The following is a 21131-nucleotide window of genomic DNA, read 5'->3' on the forward strand; positions in this document are numbered from 1 at the left end:
GAAAGAAATTGAATACACAGAAAAATGCAAAGACTTCTGCATTCATGGATGGGAAGAACTGATGTTGTTAAAATGACCACAATTACCCTAAACCATCTACAGATTCAAAGCAAACCCCACCAAAGGCATTCTTCACAGAAGCAGGAGAAACAATCCTAAATTTTGTGTGGAACCAGAAAAGGCCCCAAATAAAGCAATCCTCAGACAAAAGACGAAAGTCAGAGGCATCACATTTTCAGGTTTCAAGCTATATCACAAAGCCATTTTAGTAATAAAAATAGTATAATCCTGGCATAAAAATAAATACATCAACCAGTGAAACAGATTAGAGAGCTCAGAATTACACCCTGGCATACAGGGTCCACTGATGTCAGACAATGGAGCCAAGAATACACATAGGGACAGGGTAGTCTATTCAGCAGATGGTGATAGGAAAACTGGAGAAACAAGTACAGAACAATGAGCTTGGACCTCATCCCACACGACTCAAAAAAAAAAATTAACTCAAAATGGATCAGACTTAAACATACGACATGATACCAAAAAAGTCTTTGAAGGAGACATAGGGAAGAAGCTCATCAGTACTGGTCTTGGCAATAATAAAGGAAAAAATATCAACAAACAGGATTATATCAAACTCAAATGCTTCCACACAGCAAAAGAAACAATTGATAAAATGAAAACACAACCCACAGAATGGCAGAAAATTTTTGCGAACCATATATTCTATTATATAAGAGGTGAGGTTAATATCCAAAATATATAAAGAACTCAAGTCAACTTAATAACAAAAAAAACAAATAATCCAATTAAAAATGTGCAGAAAAACTAAATTGATATTTCACCAAAGAGGACATCAAAATGGCCAACAGGCACATAAAAAGATGTTCCACATCACTAATCATCAGTGAAATGCAAATCAAAAACATAATGAGCTATCACCTCACACTTGTTAGAATGGCTATTATCAACAAGACAAGGAAGAACAAGTGCTGGCAGAGATGTGGTGAAAAGGAACCCTCTATATATTGTTGGTGGGAATGTAAATTGGTCCAACCACCATGGAAAAGAGTATGTAGGGTCCTCAAAAATTAAAAATAGATTTACCATACAATCCAACAATTTCATTCTGGGTACATACCCAAAGGAAAAGAAAATAGGATTTTGACAAGATATATGCACTTCTACATTTATCACAGCATTACTTACAATAGCCAAGATATGGAAACAACCCAAATACCCATTAACAGATGCATGGATAAAAAAGATGTGGTACATATACTAATCAGCCAATGAGGAAGGAGGCTATCCTGCCATTTATGACGACAACATTGATGGACCTTGAGCACATTATGCAAAGTAAGGTAAGTCAGACAGAGACAAGTACTGTATGATACCACTTACATGTGGAATCTAAAAAAGTAAAGCCTTTAAAAAATAGAGTAGTAGAAAGTTCTTTACCAGGGACTGGGGGCTGGGGAATAAGAGCGATGGTGATTAACAGTATAAACTTGTAAGCCATAGAGATCCAATGCACAGTATAATGAATAAAGACAATAATTATTGTACTGTAATTATGTAAAGTGATGAATATTGCTACTTTTTTAGCAATTGTATTACAGTATATAAATGTATCAAAGTAACAAGTTGTACACCTTAAACTTACACAATATTACACATCAAATTTATTCAATTAAAAAAATAAGATATGCTCCCATGTCTGGCCTCTCAATTTTTACAGCCAGAATTCCCTACTGCCTGCTATGTGCTTCTCTGGGTATGCTCCGCCCCATGCAATGCCCTGTTGCTGCAATTTCCTCCCAGATCTCCCTGCCATTGGCCATGACCTCTGAGCTCAGCCTCCTCTGTGATCTGGTGTTCTACCTTCCAACTGACATTTGGCTCACAGTTGCTGCTGCTATTTCCTGATGTGTATTTCACGCAGACGACCAGCTCTTTTCCATACATACTAAACTCCAGCTTTGCTTTTGTAAGCCTTCTCTGGTTTCATAACCTTCTGTGGTCTGTAGTAACCAGAGCTACTTACACATTCAAGTGGGGTGCCATCTTACTTAGTAGACATCACTCTTTCTCCACTTCAGTATATTTACTGCTGGAAGCCAAATTTTCCTTGGTTTTGGTCCCAGCAGCACATGGAGCTGTGAACCCCAGTCTCCAGTGACTTCCAGAACCTTTGACTGGGGTGAACCTCAAGCCCCCCCTTGTTGCTGCACCTATCTGATATTTCCTAACAGGTTTTTGTGCTCCATTTATGCTAACTCAAAGAGACCATCTCATAGGCAGTGCTGCCTACAAATTAAAATGTATTCATGAATTTTCTCAAAGGAAGTCTTCCACAGCTCCTCTTGATAGCTTGGCATTTCATATTTTCCTGAAAGAATTTATTGTCATCTACATGCATACAGAATTTTCCTATTGTCATTTATAAAGCTTTGAGTGAGCCTATCTCCAGTCTTGATTCTTGGTAATTCAATCCCTTTCTGTTTTGAATACCTTCTTCCAGAAGACCAAATCTTTATGCATGTTCTGTTTCCAAGAAGTTCCCTCCCATGTTCTTCAGCCACTGTAGTCCTACTTCCCACACTGTTTCTGATCTCATGGCAACCCAGCTTTAAGAATAATAACTTTTCAAATTGGAGGTGTGTCCAAAGCAGCAGCATGCTTTATCTAGTTATATTCCACCTGGATGCTTATGTCATTCCTTCAAAGCACTTGAGCAAACTGATTAGCCATGTTTCCCTTCCTAATTCAGTTAGCTTTAAGTGTATAATGATCTCATTAATTTATTATTAACCCTTCAAGGTACTCAGATTTTTTAATAAAAGACAAAATAAATGAACTTGTGCAACAAATGAAGTGATCAAAGGTTGATGTAAAACAGTTTGAAAGGAGGAAAGAAGAACCAGGAGAATAAATAAAGTTTATTAAAACTGCATTTTAGAGTCCCTCTTGAAAGAGTTAGAAAGCATATTAACACATTAAAGCCCATGAGAAGTCGCCTGGTACAGAAACCTTGGTGTTTTGGCTGATGTTCATTTGTATTTTGTCAACCTGGACAAGGAAATTGTATAAAGACCCTTTTCAATTTTCATTGCATTTCTCTGAAGACATGAAGGGATATGTTGTAGAACATACCTGGAGAAGTGCTACCTTAGCTGGTCTCTAAAGCCCTCTTCTAAGCTTCTGTGCATCCCTGACATTGGAATCCTCAAAAGTCCCTCGACTGGAGGGATGAAGCCCAGGCATAAACGTGGCAATAAGGCTGCTGGGGATTAGGAGGAAGATGGAAGAAAAGATGGTATCAGGGGAAAACCCATTCAGAAGCAGAGATAAATAATTTGGGGAATGCTGGGATCATTGTGGAATAAAGAAAAAACCTGTAAGTTTAGGGAAAAGGAGAGATGAAAGGAAATGGATTTAGACGGTGATAGTGAATGGCTCCCAGGTGCACAGCCTTAAACGGTTCCCTTGTTCTCCTTCTCCTGCTGCCCACAGCAGTGCTGGACGCACGGCGGCTCTGACCAAGCTTTGAGGCTACCTAGCCAAGCCCGGTGAGTAGTAAGAGAACTAGAAGTTGGCAGACTGAGCACGGGCATAGACCCACAAGGCCAGGAGAAAAGTCCCGGAGATGAGATGAACGCCATTCCAGGAAGGCAGAAGGATGACCGGTGGGTGACTCGGCAGCTGGGAAGCTGAAACCTCAAGTGAACCCTTGCAGAAAGCTGGTTTGTGCCCACAGCACCCAGAAAGCCTCAGAAATGTGATCACTGGGTACCTCAGAGAGTGGAAAAGAAATATGCAATATTACACAGGGAGCTTTATGGAGGTTCTATTTAGAAGCAGTTACATCAAGGTCATAGAATAGGGAATTTTATAACCCATCTGTTGGTCATTAAGATACCACATCATCTCCTCGGTCAGAGAGATGTAAGTGGTATAAGAATTGACCTCAATGCTTTTCTTACTCAGAGACACTCTGAGTTGATTCCAGGGCCCGGGAATGTAGAATTTTGGTAAGCTTGGGCAAATGGGACTTGGCAGCAGTAAGAATGGCTAGGAAATGCTCCATATTATCCAAAGGGCTCCCTTATAACCTGGCAAAAGGGCCTAAGAGCAGTCTTCACTCCCAGCATTTAACTTTCCAAATCTTCACTTCCTAACGTGCGCCAACACCTTCCTCATTATCAACATCCATAAGATGGTTTGTGTGAGAACTGATTATTACATTAGGTGACACACTAATATAAGTTCTTATATTTACTATCATTACAATCACTTAATTCAGTTCTAGGTTTAGAGTTGGAAACATCCATTAATATTAGAGAGAAAGAGAAAGGTAGTTTTCATTAAATGTGTCATTTCATTTTTTTAATGAGGCTCAATGTGATTCTGTTACAATCTTTATTAGCTTTATATTCATAAAGCATGACATCCTCTGTAGCATCAGTTCTGTATGCTGCTCTGCTGTGCTCTCTTGTGACCCCACGTGGCTCAGGCATTTAAACTAAAAGGAATGATGTGTGTGTGTAACTTTCCCTGTGTGAGATCAATCTACAAACTAATTTTGGAACAATGTCAATAAATTCTTCTGATATTTGTTTTAAAATGCAAAAGATAAAACAAAATTATAGCCCCAGACTGCTATTTGCAAAATGGTAGTAGAAGGATTGAGATTTATTTTCTGTAGAAGATTAGCCTCTGGAAACACCAGGAAGAAGACAGGTTGAACAAATAGGGGGAATAAGGGGAAGTCTGCATGCTTTTCCATCTCCCTTTTAAATTGGACTCATTTTGCCTATCAAGATTCTTATCTGAGGAATGTGAATAGCACACATGTAAAAACAGAAACCTGACAGTCATGGGTCCCCCAACATAGGAAACCCTGACAGTCATGGATCCCCCAACATCAGAAACCCTGACAGTCATGGATCCCCCAACATCAGAAATCCTGTCATGGATCCCCCAACATCAGAAACCCTGACAGTCATGGATCCCCCAACATCAGAAATCCTGACAGTCATGGATCCCCCAACATCAGAAACCTTGACAGTCACGGATCCCCCAACATCAGAAACCCTGACAGTCATGGATCCCATAGCATCAGAAACATTGACAGTCACAGATCCCCCAACATCAGAAACCCTGACTGTCATGAATCCCCCAACAAAATGTCCTGGAGAATGAAAGCAACCAGTTCACAAGTCCCACTCAGGCACACAGATCTTCAGTCAGGATTTGGTTTATTTTGTGTGCGCGTGTGTCTTGGTGACTGCATTTTAAATATGAAATGACAGAGGTCACCTGATATTCAAGGAACTCCTGAGGGATAAAGGGTTGAGGCCAATACAACCCAAAAAATAAAAGGACAAAAAGATAAAAGAGAAAAACAGAGACAAGGCAGAGAGGAGAAATGTTAAAAAAAAAATCATTAATATTCTGAGAGATATGGGACAATAAATTATCAATAAGACAAAATAACATGCTAAGGAAAGAAGAATATTCAAAGAACACAAGGATTAGAAGAGAAATCTCTCAAAAAGTAAATCAAAAGAGAAGACAAGGAACGTGGGATAGAAAAGATCAGAACATTAATAATAGTTCAGGAAGGCCAATCTTCAAAAAGTTACAGCTCCAAAGATAAAAGAATGAACAAACAAATGTAACAGGAGGGAATGAGCAGAAAGAGCAGAAACAAAGAAAAGATATGGGCCTATAGAAAAAAAACTTTACAAAAAATTTTCAAGTACTTAGAATTGCAAGGCATGAGTTTGTAGTCTGAAAAGCCCTAAAAGTTTCCCAGCAAAATACATAAATAAGACCAGTCCCAGTACAAGTCATCGTGGTGTTACAGACTAGTAAAGACTCTAAAAATCCCCCCAAAAGAAAGAAAACCAAAGCCAAGGTGCATGAAGGATAAGAAATCAGAAAGAAAAGCAGTTCTCAACGTGAATACTGGAAGTCAGATGGCAGCAGAACAATGCCTTCAAACCCTTACGGAGACATTATTTCTACCCTAGAATTCTAAACCAAGAAGTGCAAGATAGAAAAAAAGACATTTTCTGACATGTAAGGACTTCAAAAACCTTACTTCCTAAACACTCTTTATCAGACAGCCACTGAAGGCAGTACAACGATAGAATGAAAGTAAGCCAAGGAAACTAATTTAGGATCTGGGACATAAGGGGTCAGAAAAAATAAACATGGTGAAGGGAATTCCTGGGATGGTGGTGAAGAATGAATCTAGGACAGCAAGAAAGAAACTGGTGGAGACGGAAAGACCTGGGGGGAAGGCCTGGCAAAGAGGTGGCCACGGAACGGGCTGGACAAGAAAAACACAGCCTTCACTGTTTCTTTTTTGAGAGGGCATCTCTCATATTTTTTGATCAAATGGTTGTTAACAACAATAAAATTCTGTATAGGGGACTCAGTGCTCAATGCACAATCATTAATGCATCTCAAGCCTAATTCTCGTCAGTCTCCAATCTTCTGAAGCATAACGAACAAGTTCTTACATGGTGAACAAATTCTTACATAGTGAATAAGTTCTTACATGGTGAACAGTACAAGGGCAGTCATTACAGAAACTTTCGGTTTTGATCACACATTATGAACTATAAACAATCCGGTCAAATATGAATATTTGTTTGATTTTTATACTTGATTTATATGTGGATCCCACATTTCTCCCTTTATTATTATTATTATTTTATTTTTAATAAAATGCTGAAGTGGTAGGTAGATGCAAGATAAAGGTAGAAAACATAGTTTAGTGCTGTAAGAGGGCAAATGTAGATGATCAGGTGTGTGCCTGTAGACTATGTGTTAATCCAAGCTAGACAAGGATATTAAAATATTCACAGATGCAGAAGATTTCTCTCAAAACAGGCTGGTGAGGTTCTAAGCCTCACTACTGTTGATCCCCAATTTCTCACCTGATGGCCCTCCTGCAACTGTGCCTGTCTTAGGTTGTTCCTTCCTTGAGGAATCTTACCCATCTCTGACTAACCAGTCATCTTCCAGGGCCATACAGGGAGATGTAAAGTTGGTAAGTGAGAGAGAAGCGATATTGTTGGAAAAGGCTAGCTTTTTACTTCTTTGCAGATTTATGCCCTGTGGCTTCTATGCCCAGCATTTGTCTTGAGGTATCTTTACCACTTGGAAGAATTATGATACTCGGTAAATTTGATATGAGGCACGAATTCTATTTAAGGGTTGTAATTAAGAAGGAAGAAGAAAAGCTGTAGAGGTAGCAGACGGAAGAAAAAATGGGGGGATTGATTATTTCTTTGACATATCTTCTTGTAGAATAACTTAAGCATGTATAGGTTTTAACTACTAATTAACTTGCGCACACACATTAACATAAAAGGAATACAGTTACATAACCAAAGCAGATCTATAATTACCAGCCATCTCCAGTGAAGCCAAGAAAACCAGTTAGGCACCCTAGGCATTTGTGAAAATTTGTCTATGATATGATGGATATTGTACAACTGTACTTGAACAGTCTGAGAGAAATCAGACAAATTAAAGCAGCCCATTTCTGGGATCTGTTCACATCTCATATGTTCTTTAAACCGTAGATAGTCTATAGTCATAAGATTTTGGAGTGCTACAACTTGCACCCCTCCCAACTCCTGGTTGAGTTCCAACAGTACAGATCCAGTCAAATTCGTTGTCTCACTGTATGCACATGCCAGCCTAGACATTTCCCTCCTCATTTCAATGGCAAGTCCAGGAAATGGTGGGGTGGATGCAGCCACAACCGCAGCATCGCCCAGATCCCTGTGGAGGCTTTTTGATGATCATCCCCCTGGCACAAGTCCTCCAGAGAGTGCTGATGCCAGAAGCTCCTCCTCATATCGTATCTTAGTTCATTTTCTGGGTATCCAAGCTAGGCCTTGATCTTCTGCATAGAAACAAACAGACCCTTTGCCCACACTTTGACATGCCCTCTATACCACTGTGCAGAACTCATTGGAGGTCAGCACACAGGAACTGCTTATTTTTTTTTTTTTATTAAGAGAAAGGAATATTATCAGAAAAGAGTACCTCCATAGCTGCTCATCTGACACCCTTTAAGTGATCAACATTAAGGATATTTAAAGCATGCGTTGATCTTTGATTTACCAATAGTTTTGTCCTATCAAGCAGTAATCCCCCTTTTTTTTCTTTCTTTTTTTTTAAATCTTTAATCTACACTTACATGAAGAATACTATGTTTACTATGCTCTCCCCTATATCAGGTCCCCCCTAACAACCACATTACGGTTACTGTCCATCAGCTTAGCAAAATGTTGTAGAATCACTACTTGTCCTCTCTGTGTTGTACAGCCCACCCTCAGCTTTCTCCTCCCCCCCCATGCATGCTAATCTTAATATCCCCCTTCTTCTTCCACTCCCTTATCCCTCCCTGCCCACCCATCCTCCCAGTTCCTTTCCCTTTGGTACCTGTTAGTCCATTTTTGGGTTCTGTAATTCCGCTGCTGTTTTGTTCCTTCAGTTTTTCCTTTGTTCCTATACTCCTCAGATGAGTGAAATCATTTGGTATTTCTCTTTCTCCGCTTGGCTTATTTCACTGAGTATAATACTCTCCAGCTCCATCCATGTTGCTGCAAATGGTTGGATTTTTCCACTTCTTATGGCTGAGTAGTATTCCATTGTGTATATGTACCACATCTTCTTTATCCATTCATCTACCGATGGACATTTAGGTTGCTTCCAATTCTTGGCTATTGTAAATAGTGCTGAGATAAACATAGGGGTGCATCTGTCTTTCTCAAACTTGATTGCTGCGTTCTTAGGGTAAATTCCTAGGAGTGGAATTCCTGGGTCAAATGGTAGGTCTGTTTTGAACACTTTGATGAACTTCCAAACTGCTTTCCACAATGGTTGAACTAATTTACATTCCCACCAGCAGTGTAGGAGGGTTCCCCTTTCTCCACAGCCTTGCCAACATTTGTTGTTGTTTGTCTTTTGGATGGCAGCTATCCTTACTGGTGTGAGGTGATACCTCATTGTAGTTTTAATTTGCATTTCTCTGATAATTAGCGATGTGGAGCATCTTTTCATGTGTCTCTTGGCCATCTGTATTTCTTTTTTAGAGAACTGTCTGTTCAGTTCCTCTGCCCATTTTTTAATTGGGTTACTTGTTTTTTGTTTGTTGAGGCATGTGAGCTCTTTATACATTCTGGATGTCAAGCCTTTATCGGATCTGTCATTTTCAAATACATTCTCCCATACTGTAGGGTTCCTTTTTGTTCTATTGATGGTGTCTTTTGCTGTACAGAAGCTTTTCAGCTTAATGTAGTCCCACTTGCTCATTTTTGCTGTTGTTTTCCTTGCCCGGGGAGATATGTTCAAGAAGAGGTCACTCATGTTTATGTCTAAGAGGTTTTTGCCTATGTTTTTTTCCAAGAGTTTAATGGTTTCATGACTTATATTCAGGTCTTTGATCCATTTTGAGTTTACCTTTGTATATGGGGTTAGACAATGGTCCAGTTTCATTCTCCTACATGAAGCTGTCCAGTTTTGCCAGCACCATCTGTTGAAGAGACTGTCATTTTGCCATTGTATGTCCATGGCTCCTTTATCAAATATTAATTGACCATATATGTTTGGGTTAATTTCTGGGGTCTCTAATCTGTTCCACTGGTCTGTGGCTCTGTTCTTGTGCCAGTACCAAATTGTCTTGATTACTATGGCTTTGTAGTAGAGCTTGAAGTTGGGGAGTGAGATCCCCCCTACTTTATTCTTCTTTTTCAGGATTGCTTTGGCTATTCGGGGTCTTTGGTGTTTCCATATGAATTTTTGAATTATTTGTTCCAATTCATTGAAGAATGTTGCTGGTAATTTGAGAGGGATTGCATCAAATCTGTATATTGCTTTGGGCAGGATGGCCATTTTGATTATATTAATTCTTCCTAGCCATGAGCATGGGATGAGTTTCCATTTATTAGTGTCTCCTTTAATTTCTCTTAAGAGTGACTTGTAGTTTTCAGAGTATAAGTCTTTCACTTCTTTGGTTAGGTTTATTCCTAGGTATTTTATTCTTTTTGATGCAATGGTGAATGGAATTGTTTTCCTGATTTCTCTTTCTATTGATTCCTTGTTAGTGTATAGGAAAGCTACAGATTTCTGTGTGCTAATTTTTTATCCTGCAACTTTGCTGTATTCCAATATCAGTCCTAGCAGTTTTGGAGTGGCATCTTTAGGGTTTTTTATGTACAGTATCATATCATCTGCAAATAGTGACAGTTTAACTTCTTCTTTACCAATCTGGATTCCTTGTATTTCTTTGTTTTGTCTGATTGCCGTGGCTAGGACCTCCAGTACTATGTTGAATAACAGTGGGGAGAGTGGGCATCCCTGTCTGGTTCCCGATCTCAGAGGAAATGCTTCCAGCTTCTCACTGCTCAGTATAATGCTGGCTGTGGGTTTATCATATATGGCCTTTATTATGTTGAGGTACTTGCCCTCTATTCCCATTTTGCTGAGAACTTTTATCATGAATGGATGTTGAATTTTGTCGAATGCTTTTTCAGCATATATGGAGATGATCATGTGGTTTTTGTCTTTCTTTTTGTTGATGTGGTGGATGATGTTGATGGATTTTCGAATGTTGTACCATCCTTGCATCCCTGGGATGAATCCCACTTGGTCATGGTGTATGATCCTTTTGATGTATATTTGAATTCTGTTTGCTAATATTTTATTGAGTATTTTTGCATCTACATTCATCAGGGATATTGGTCTGTAATTTTCTTTTTTGGTGGGGTCTTTGCCTGGTTTTGGTATTAGGGTGATGTTGGCTTCATAGAATGAGTTTGGGAGTATTCCCTCTTTTTCTGTTTTTTGGAACACTTTAAGGAGAATGGGTATTATGCTTCTCTGTGTGTCTGATAAAATTCCGAGGTAAATCCATCCGGCCCCAGGGTTTTGTTCTTGGATAGTTTTTTGATTCCCGTTTCAATTTCTTTGCTCGTAATTGGTTTGTTTAACTTTTGTGTTTCTTCCTTGGTCAGTCTTGGGAGGTTGTATTTTTCTAGGAAGTTGTCCATTTCTTCTAGGTTTTCCAGCTTCTTGGCATATAGATCTAGAGCAGTCCCTGTAGGATGCCCTGTAGAGGTGGTTCGTGGGAAGCAAATTCCCTCAGCTTTTGCTTGTCTGGGAATTGTTTAATCCTGCCATCATATTTAAATGATAGTCGTGCTGGATACAGTATCCTTGGTTCAAGGCCCTTCTGTTTCATTGCATTAAATATATCATGCCATTCTCTTCTGGCCTGTAGGGTTTCTGTCAAGAAGTCTGATGTTAGCCTGATGGGTTTTCCTTTATAGGTGACCTTTTTCTCTCTAGCTGCCTTTATAACTCTTTTATTGTCCTTGATACTTGCCATTTTAATTACTATGTGTCTTGGTGTTGTCCTCCTTGGATCCTTTCTGTTGGGGGTTCTGTGTAATTCCATGGTCTGTTCGAGTTTATCTCCATGGAGTTTATTTCCTCCCCCATTTTGGGGAAGTTTTCAGCACTTATTTCTTCAAAGAGACTTTCTATCCCTTTTCCTCTTTCTTCTTCTTCTGGTACCCCTATAATACGAATATTATTCCTTTTGGATTGGTCACATAGTTCTCTTAGTGTTGTTTCATTCCTGGAGATCCTTTTATCTCTATGTCAGCTTCTATACATTCCTGTTCTCTGGCTTCTATTCCTTCAATGGCCTCTTGCATCTTATCCATTCTGCTTACAAATCCTTCCAGGGATTGTTTCACTTCTGTGATCTCCTTCCTGACATCTGTGATCTCCCTCTGGACTTCATCCCACTGCTCTTGCATTTTTCTCTGCATCTCTGTCAGCATGTTCATGATTTTTATTTTGAATTCTTTTTCAGGAGGACTGGTTAGGTCTGTCTGCTTCTCAGGTGTTGTCTCTGTGATCTTTGTCTGCCTGTAGTTTTGCCTTTTCATGGTGATAGAGATAGTTTGCAGAGCTGGTACGAGTGACCGCTGGAAGAGCTTCCCTTCTTGTTGGTTTGTGGCCTTCCTCTCCTGGGAGAATAGCGACCTCTAGTGGCTTATGCTTGTCAGCTGTGCGCAGACAGGGCTTCTACTACCTGCCTGTTTGCTATGGAGTTTATCTCCACTGTTGCTGTGGGTGTGGCCTGGCTGGGGCTGCTCCTCCAAAATGGTGGAGCCCCGTTGGAGGGGGATCGGGCGGGAGGCTATTTATCTCCATAAGGGGCCTCTGTGCTCCCTGTTGCCCAGGGGGTTAGAGTGCCCAGAGATCCCCAGATTCCCTGCCTCTGGTCTAAGTGTCCTGTCCTGCCCCTTTAAGACTTCCAAAAAGCACTCTCCAAACCAAAACAACAACAGCAACAATGGGAGAGGAAACAGAAAAAAAAAAAAAAAGGAAAAAACACGTGATTTTTTTTGTCCTCAGGCGCTGGTCCCAGGCACCCGCTCACTGGTCCTGCTTCCCTGCCTCCCTAGCACCGGGGTCCCTGTCCCTTCAAGGCTTCCAAAAAGCACCCGCCAAAAAAAAAAAAAAATAGGGAAAAACAGGCGATATTGTTTGTTCTCAGACGCTGGTCCCAGGCACCCGCCCACCGGTACTGTCGCCCTGCCTCCCTAGCACTGGGGTCCCCGTCCCTCCAAGGCCTCCAAAAAACACTCGCCAATAAAAAAGGGAGAAACGCGCGACCCTCCCCGTCCCCAGGTGCCGGTAGCAGGCACCTGCTCACTGGCCCTGCTGCCCTGCCACCCTGCCTCCCTGGCTCTGGGGTCCCTGTCCCCCTAAGGCCTCCAAAAAGCACTTGCCAAAAAGAAAAAAATGGGAGAAACGCGCGATTTTCTTTGTCCTCAGGCAGCAGTCCCAGGCATCTGCCCACCAGTCTTGCTGCCCTGCCCCCCTGGTATTGGAGTCCCCGTCCCTCCAAGGCTTCCAAAATGCACTCGCCAAAAAAAAAAGAAAAAAGGGAAAAACGTGCGATTTTCTTTATCCTCAGGCGCCGGCCCCAGGCCCCCACCCACCCGTCCCGCTGCCCTGCCTCCCTAGTATTGAGAAAAACACACGATTTTCTTTCTCCACAGGCGCCGGTCTCAGGCACCCGCTCACCAGTCTTGCTGCCCTTTTTCGCTGGTATTAGGGTCCCTGTCCCTTTAAGGCTTCCAAAAAGCACTCGTCAAAAAGAGAAAAAAAAAAGGGGGAAAAACGCGCGATTTCCTCCATCCTCAGGCGCTGGTCTCAGGCACCCACCCACCAGTCCCGCAGAGAAAAATGCGCGATATTCTTTGTCCTCAGGCGCCGGTCCCAGGCACCTGCTCACTGGTCCTGCTGCTCTGCCTCCCTAGCACCGGGGTCCCTGTCCCTTTAAGGCTTCCAAAAAGCACTCGCCAAAAGAAAAAACCGCTCCGGTTTCTTTCCACCCGCCGGGAGCTGGGGGAGGGGTGCTCGGGTCCCACCAGGCCGGGGCTTGTATCTTACCCCCTTCACAAGGCGCTGGGTTCTTGCAGGTGTGGATGTGGTCTGGATGTTGTCCTGTGTCCTCTGGTCTCTATTTTAGGAAGAGTTTTCTTTGTTATATTTTCATATATCTATGTGTTTCTGGTAGGAGATTTCCAGTGCTCTACTCACGCCGCCATCCTGGCTATGCCTCTCACTGTTTTTTTAATACAGGTATTATTTTATTTTATTTACCAAGAATAAAATGTACAAATCTTAGTTGCAGGTTGATGCATTCTGACATGTACACACTCAAGTAACCATTATTCAGATCAAGATAGGAAACGTTCTCGCTCATTTCTTTTCCCCCTTCACCCAGTTCAACCATCCCTCCACCTCCCCCCTCTGACAACCATCATTCCGTTCTCTGTGACTAGCAGTCTATTTCTGTTTCTCTTGCTTGTTTTGTATTTTTTATATCCCATATATAAGTAGAATCATATGGGTGAGCATGAACCAGTTAGAAGTGTATAGAAAACCAGCAAGTCAACAGAACAATGACCAATTCAGATTGGGGGTAGATTTCTGTATACCTAGAGAAAGGAGATAAATTAATTTCATTATGCTGCAGAACTCAGCTAGAAATAGTGCTACTAAGTGAGGATACTGATACCAACCAAGCCCACATGTGCCATAAAACTATGGGAAGGTGCTTGGGGAGAAAGTGCACCAGATAGAAAGAAATGAGGAGGGTAGGGAGTGGAAATAGAAGACAAACCCTTGACTTTGCATCATGGAAAAGCAGCAGACACTTTGTAGTCAACATCTGTTAACTTTCTAGTTAAGAGACTCGTTCTGTGTAGAGATACCGAGGTGATTATAAAATGAAAGCTCTAAAAATACTGAATGGAGTTGGTTTGGGGAAGAAGAACTCCAGGGGGCAAGTGGGTACTCTTTTTCTACAATTTGTAAATCAGCTAGAATTTTTAACCTCTGTGCTGAACAACTTCAGCACAAATAAATATCAAAAGAAAACAAATTAGAAGTGCTTTTGCTTTCACCCTGTACTCCAATGGTACAAAACCCTCTGGTTTTAGTCTTAAAGAACCAGGGCTGTTAACAGTCTGTTCCACTCTTCTCATTGGGTGAGGAAGCAGGTGGGGTGGAGGCACAGTAAAGATGGTTTTAAAGCCCAGAGCCACTTTCTAGTTTTTCTAAGAGAATATCCACAAGGACATATTAGTTAAGCACCTTCTGTTGGAAGTTTTCAAATCATATCGTTTCCAAAATTGCATTGTCCCTTTTGGAATCCAAAGTCAAAGTGAAGTGATACTGACAACTGGATACATATTAGCATTTGCCAGCTCACTTATCAAAGCTGCTCTAAGCAAAGTCAAAAATACAGCTGACTCTCCAGTCTAAGAGAGATCATTCTTAGGATCCAAATAGATCTATGTGAATAGAACAAAAAAAGAAGAAAAGAAAAGAAAGTTAAACTTCCTTACTGAAGTAAGAAAACTTTATTTAGGCAACTGTAGTTTTGCTTATAACACTGCCTGTGCACAAGAAATTAGTAACAGAACATTTGTGATGCCTACTTCAAACCCCCCAGTCATCTTCAAACTAATTTAAAAGGTGACCTAGTCTACCAGAAACATGACCCAGTTTTTCCTAAGAATCACTTAAGCTTAACATGCCTATGACACCTCAGGCAGTTTCATTATTCTTTGTGTGTGTGTGTTACCTAAAAAAAGGTAAGTTTAGGAACTTGATTCTGTCGGGTGTCTTCTCCAAAACCTGTGATGCCTTCATGACTTTCTGTGTGTCACCTACTTCACTCACCCTCAAGGATATCAAGTGCCAGCTACAAGTGCTTAAATCACAGCTAGAGTCGGACTGTGCTCAGTACTTAACGTCATACACTGGAACACATGGTACTGTTTTAAGGTAGGCTAATGGATTAATGAGAAACCATTTAAGCTCATCTCTTTAGGTTCAGGAATCTGAGGGGCAGAGAAGTGGGCAATGACCTTGCCTAAGCAGCTGGCCAAAGTTGATGCTGAGCCACTGGGGCTGGCTCAAGGACTTCAGCCATGCCAGGGCCCTTGAAACTGCCAAATGTGCAGACAATCTGTCCAGATCAGACCATGGCCAAGTGAGCATAGTGACCTGCTAAGTTAAAAGTGAAGCAATTACCATTTGACGCAGGAATCCCACTTGTAGGAATTCACCCTAAGAATGCAGCAGCCCAATTTGAAAAAGACAGATGCATCCCTATGTTTATCACAGCACTATTTACAATAGCCAAGAAATGGAAGCAACCTAAGTGTCCATCAGTAGATGAATGGATAAAGAAGATGTGGTACATATACACAGTGGAATATTATTCAGCCATAAGAAGGAAACAAATCCTACCATTTGCAACAACATGGATGGAGTTAGAGGGTATTATGCTCAGTGAAATAAGCCAGGTGGAGAAAGACAAGTATCAAATGATTTCACTCATCTGTGGAATACAAGAACAAAGAAAAACTGAAGGAGCAAAACAGCAGCAGAATCACAGAACCCAAGAATGGACTAACGGTTACCAAAGGAAAAGGGACTGAGGAGGATGGGTGGGAAAGGAGGGAGAAGGGTAGAAGAAGAAAGGGGGCCTTATGATTAGCATGTATAATGTGGGGGGGGGGGACACAGGGAGGGCTGTGCAACACAGAGAAGACAAGTAGTGATTTTACAGCATCTTACTATGCTGATGGACAGTGACTGTGAAGGGGTATGTGGTGGGGACTTGGTGAAGGGGGAACCCTAGTAAACAATGTTCTTCATGTAATTGTAGATTAATGATACCAAAATAAAAATAATAAAAACTAAAAAAAGTGAAGCAATTAACTTTTCTATTCAAGTTTGAGAGTTCTGAGAACTAAGCGGCCTTCTTTGTGGCGGAGGCCTTCTCAGGTGTCTGGGGACGACATGTGGCGCAAAGTTGCCCAACACCATTGCTTTGCAAATGTACTGCATCCTGTTAAAGAAGACATAGATCCTACCTGTTGTCCCAGAGGTAAAAATATAAAGATAAGGAGACTTGAGGCTTGAGGCAATGTGGTGGCTGTGTGGCACTGGCCCCTCTGATGCTGTGCCCAGCTTGGCTTTGAGTGAAATTATGCCCCGTGGAACACAATCTTTCATTGCCCAAACACTGATCTCTTCTGGGAGGCTCGGAAGGATTTCTTCTACAGTTCCCAGCAAATCTAAAAACCAAAGGATTAGAAATAAGTGAATAAAGTATAAAGCTCATTCACCACCTGGCTTTCCTTTGTGGTTTGGAGGAGAGAGATAAAATGTAAATGCAATGTTGATTTCCTGTTCTGGGTGAATGACTAATATCATAGTCATTTTAGGATTCTGTCTCAATAGGAACAATTGAAAGGGAAATCTGATTATCATTTGATTTAATCAATGCAAATAGGCTGATTCAAATTGAATTTTGGGACTCTACCATCCAGATTCTGGCTCTTCGTAACTTTTAAATAAAACTCTGTTTTGATATGCTGCCTTCAGTCTAAACTCAGGATACTTCACTAGACATTTTCCTGCAAATACCACTCAGTAACTCATTATTTAAGCACCCATCTGTCTGTGGCTGTTCAGAGCTCTCTGAATGCAGCACTTCCGGGAGAGTCCGCCCACTGCTCCGGAATCCCAAGGTCATTAGGCCTTAGGGACCGTCCGAAGCCAAAGGTTGACAGAGGAGAATGAGAGGTGCCCTTTTCTCTGGATCAGGATAATTAAAGACAAAAGCCTTTGAGGGCAAAAGGAAAAAAAGAAAAGGTAGTAAGAGCCCTAGTTCAGAGCAGGGAGCCGGCAGTGGCAGGGGGGAGCGGCCGGAGAAAAGCACCTCCGTCAGGAGCAGTGGGATCCGAGGCCAGGCGGGACCCCACGGCAAGCGAACAAGGGGAGGGGGAAAGCCTGAAATGCCGAGACCAATACAACACTGATTATCAACTCTATTTCAACTTAAAAATGTTTTTTAAATGTAACATACATCCTGGTCAGATTGTTTGGGCCCATATACATATGGACTTCCCCTTCTAAACAATTTTTTTTTCTAATTTTTTAACAAAACATCAACAATGATCACAAGATATATTCTGCTTTGAAGTAGAACTTAGGGTGCTGCATTAAACGTTTCCCTGGAAATGTAAATCAGTATCTGGTTATCCCCAAAAGCCATCGGTCATACAGATGTCACACAAAAGGCTCTCCCACACAATACATTTGAGCAAAACTCATGATTTATCTCCTCAAAATCTAAACCCAGCCTGATCACAAAGAAGCAGTAAGAGCAATGTATCAAATGGGACCAGGCAGTTCACAAATAAAGCTTGCAAGAAAACTAAGGAAACACAGACAATTATAAGGAGTTGGTATGTTGGGAGTCGGGAGGCAGATTGGGACTTGAAGTTTTGTGAGTTCATTCTTCTTTCTATAGCAAACCCAAATGAAAATGTAAGAATCCAGAGAAAACATCTAATTCTAATGAACATACACAGCTATACACAGATTGCTTTGGTAAGAAGTGAAAAATCACAAGGAATATTGGGGAAAAGGCAAGTCACCAACAGATGTAAAAGCAGGACAAACAAACGATCTAGACATCCTATTTCCCTTTAATTTTTAGTACTAGATTTTGTTTTAATGACTCCCCCTGGCATTTCGAATAGACTAGTACAAGTCTCTGAACTGACTCATTTCGCTACCTTAATTTCAAGTCTCTCATCTGGAATCATAAATTAACAGCACAAACTTTTATATGTTCCTAATGATATGTAAGTCTAAGTTGGCAACGTTAAGTGCCAAGAAAGTTACAATACAATTAACTGTGGCCCCAAATGTGTTGGAATTGTAAAGTCTGAAGAAACACTGAGTACTTATGAAAGAGGATGACTTTAGCAAGAAAAAGGGAGTAGATTCCTAGAGGTCAGAGGAGATGCAATTTAATTTCCTTCATACATTAAAATTAAATTAACTTAGCTGACACATTTAGAATTCTGTTGAAGTTTATCTACAAATTATTTCTTCAACAGTGGTAAGAAATGTAGATGAGGATAGTGAAAATTGAAATGAAAATTTGAAAAGCCTTACAGGGGATAAAGAATCATGATTTACTCATCAGTGCCAATCTTTCTTAATAGAATGAAAACTTGCAGTGTCACTCTGAAAGGGAATTCTGAATATAAAGTCCTGACATGAGAGAGCATGTGTTTAAATACTTCAAGGAAACTTGGTTGTGTTTCATGAGTTTTTCCTTTCAGTGAAGTGAGGATTCCACTCTACTAAACCTGCAGTGCCTCAAAAGAATGGTGGGCATCCTACCCATCCCCCGGGACACACACTGTAGGTGTACAGAGAGACCTGTTTATGGAATGGAGCTCTGCCCATGGGATCCACTGTAGATGCAGGTCTTAGCAGCAAACTATCATAAGAAAACCAAGCAGCTGAATATTCTATGACCTTTGGTAGGGCTGAAAGCGTAACAACAGTTAACTTAGGATCTTCACTATGATCCTTTGGCCCTTTCTGTACAACTTAATTTCTTTCCTTCACATCATTATTATATCTCTCACATTTCTGAGACTATAACACCAATGAGTAAAACTTAGTGTGAAGTATGTTATGCATACTGAATGAAAAACTCTATCTTATTCTACCTAAAACAATCTGATACTTTCAAAGACATTGCTTGTAGCTCTTAATACACTGGCAAACATTTAAACTTTAAACTTTAATGTGTTAATAAAACGAATAAGAAATCCAACTACAAATAGTTAACTTGAGCTTTCCATAGGGCAAAGATATCACATAGAATCCAAAATGAAATTACACATTCCAATACATGCTTATAACTAGCACCCTACTACTTAGAGCAGCTCAATACTTTTCACAGAATGCACTGGGCAGGCTACCATTTCTAAGATAAATGATGTTTAAGTAAGCAATGTCCTAAAGCAATTCATATTAGGATATGGATGCTTATATTTAGATCAGGCCAGAAACTCATTTCATCATGAATAATGTGTCAGCTATTTTTACAAATGTTAATTTATTAATAATCATAATACAAATACACACGGGAAAAGACTTTCAACTGCGAAAACCAAAGGGCTCAGACAAAGACTGACCCCTTAACTTTGCATATAGGTCTCTGCCACCATGCAACTAAAAATAATAATGGCAACTATTTATTGAGTATGTACTATGGTCCAGGCATCTGTTGTGTCCTTTCCATTTAATTAACACAGGATGCAGTGACATTCATCAATCTGCCATGTCTTAGCAATCAGTTAATGGAACAGTTAAGGTCTCAGCACCTGTTTCCCCATCTCCAAGATGGTGCTTCTCCCATTCAGCCTGCCCCTCTGCTGAGGAGGCACAGCCACCCTGTAAGTCATTTTTGCTCCTGACAGTACTCAAGCATCACTCCCTTATAACAGATGTGTGCTCAGCAGGTATTGTAAATAAGCACCCCTGGTCAGTGTCCCTGTGACCAACAGTGAAAAGCCATGCATCCACGAATGCGTAGAGTACTGTCCTTCCCAGCTACAGAACCACAAAGCCACTTAAAATATCCTATCAAAATCAGTTATTTTCTTTTCGAATGGATGTAATACTTGACCTAGTTGAGTCTGACATAGAAAAAAAAATGCAAAACAGTGATTCATTCTACTACCAGTAAAAATATTAAAAATGCACTGAAAATTAAAGTAGAGCTATATGAGGATATCCAAGTACATTGATAAAACAAAAGTTCACACAAGCTGTGTCTTACTTTTGTGAGCACATAATACTTTCTGAAAAAGTATTTTATAGTACCTTTCTATAAAGCTTAAAGGGTCTTTATTTTTCTTCTAACTCTGCCTCTTGGTCTTTAAAAAACAGATGCCATTACAGTTGAAAGTCATTTGGAGAATTACCATGGCTCGATTGTTAACTGGAACATTTGTCCTGCACAGTCTGAGTGAACAGTTCCGGAGGACTTGTAAGACGAGGCTAAAAGGAGGGGGGTGGGTAAGGGAAGGGGAGAGGAGGAGAAGAGACAGAGGTGAGGGCATGAACGGGAGCAGAAAGGGGGGCAAAGACAAAGGTGTCCCCAGGGGGCTTTTATGATTCAGGATCAGAAAATCTGGGCTCCCATCCGTCCCTACTGCCTCTACACAGAGGGGCCTGAGGAGATGACTTGCCCCCTGTCAACCATGCTTTCCTCATCCTTAAAACGAGGCTACGGCTGTGGTGAGGATCACGTAACATAACGTGTGTACAATTTGTAATTTATAAAGTGCTTTAAAAATGGCAAGGATTATTATTATTGCTAAACATGTCTAAGGATGTAATTACACAGACTTTCAAGAATGAGATACAAGCAACCCAATATTTTTTGTTTGTTCGAAGTAAAGAGAAACGCATAGACATGTGGATGGTAACCTCGGAAGCAGGCACGATTAGCGACATCAGAGTTGAAATATTGGGAAGAAAGGGCTATGCTTAATCTAAGACTACTTAATTTTCAGGAAGTGCTGACATTTCTCCTGGGAAATTTGAGATGCCCCTTGACACATCTTCTAAACCAAACTACGCAAATATAAAACTTCATTCCAAGTAGTTTTGACTCTTCA

General features: G+C 40.7%; 1 protein-coding gene across 2 annotated transcripts in view; it reads right to left on the bottom strand.

Moving 5' to 3' along the window:
* Positions 1–21131, bottom strand: part of SLC27A6 (solute carrier family 27 member 6) — a 72431-nt gene that overhangs the window by 46947 nt on the left and 4353 nt on the right. The window contains exon 2 of one of the 2 annotated variants that reach the window (XM_073222171.1): positions 16506–16709. The exons of the other annotated variant lie outside the window; for it this stretch is intronic. Coding sequence (XP_073078272.1) covers positions 16506–16709 — 204 coding nt within the window. The remainder of the gene's footprint in view (positions 1–16505; positions 16710–21131) is intronic. 2 annotated transcript variants of the gene reach the window in all.

This window comes from Manis javanica, chromosome 14 (assembly GCF_040802235.1).
Source record: "Manis javanica isolate MJ-LG chromosome 14, MJ_LKY, whole genome shotgun sequence".
Lineage (NCBI taxonomy): Eukaryota > Metazoa > Chordata > Mammalia > Pholidota > Manidae > Manis > Manis javanica.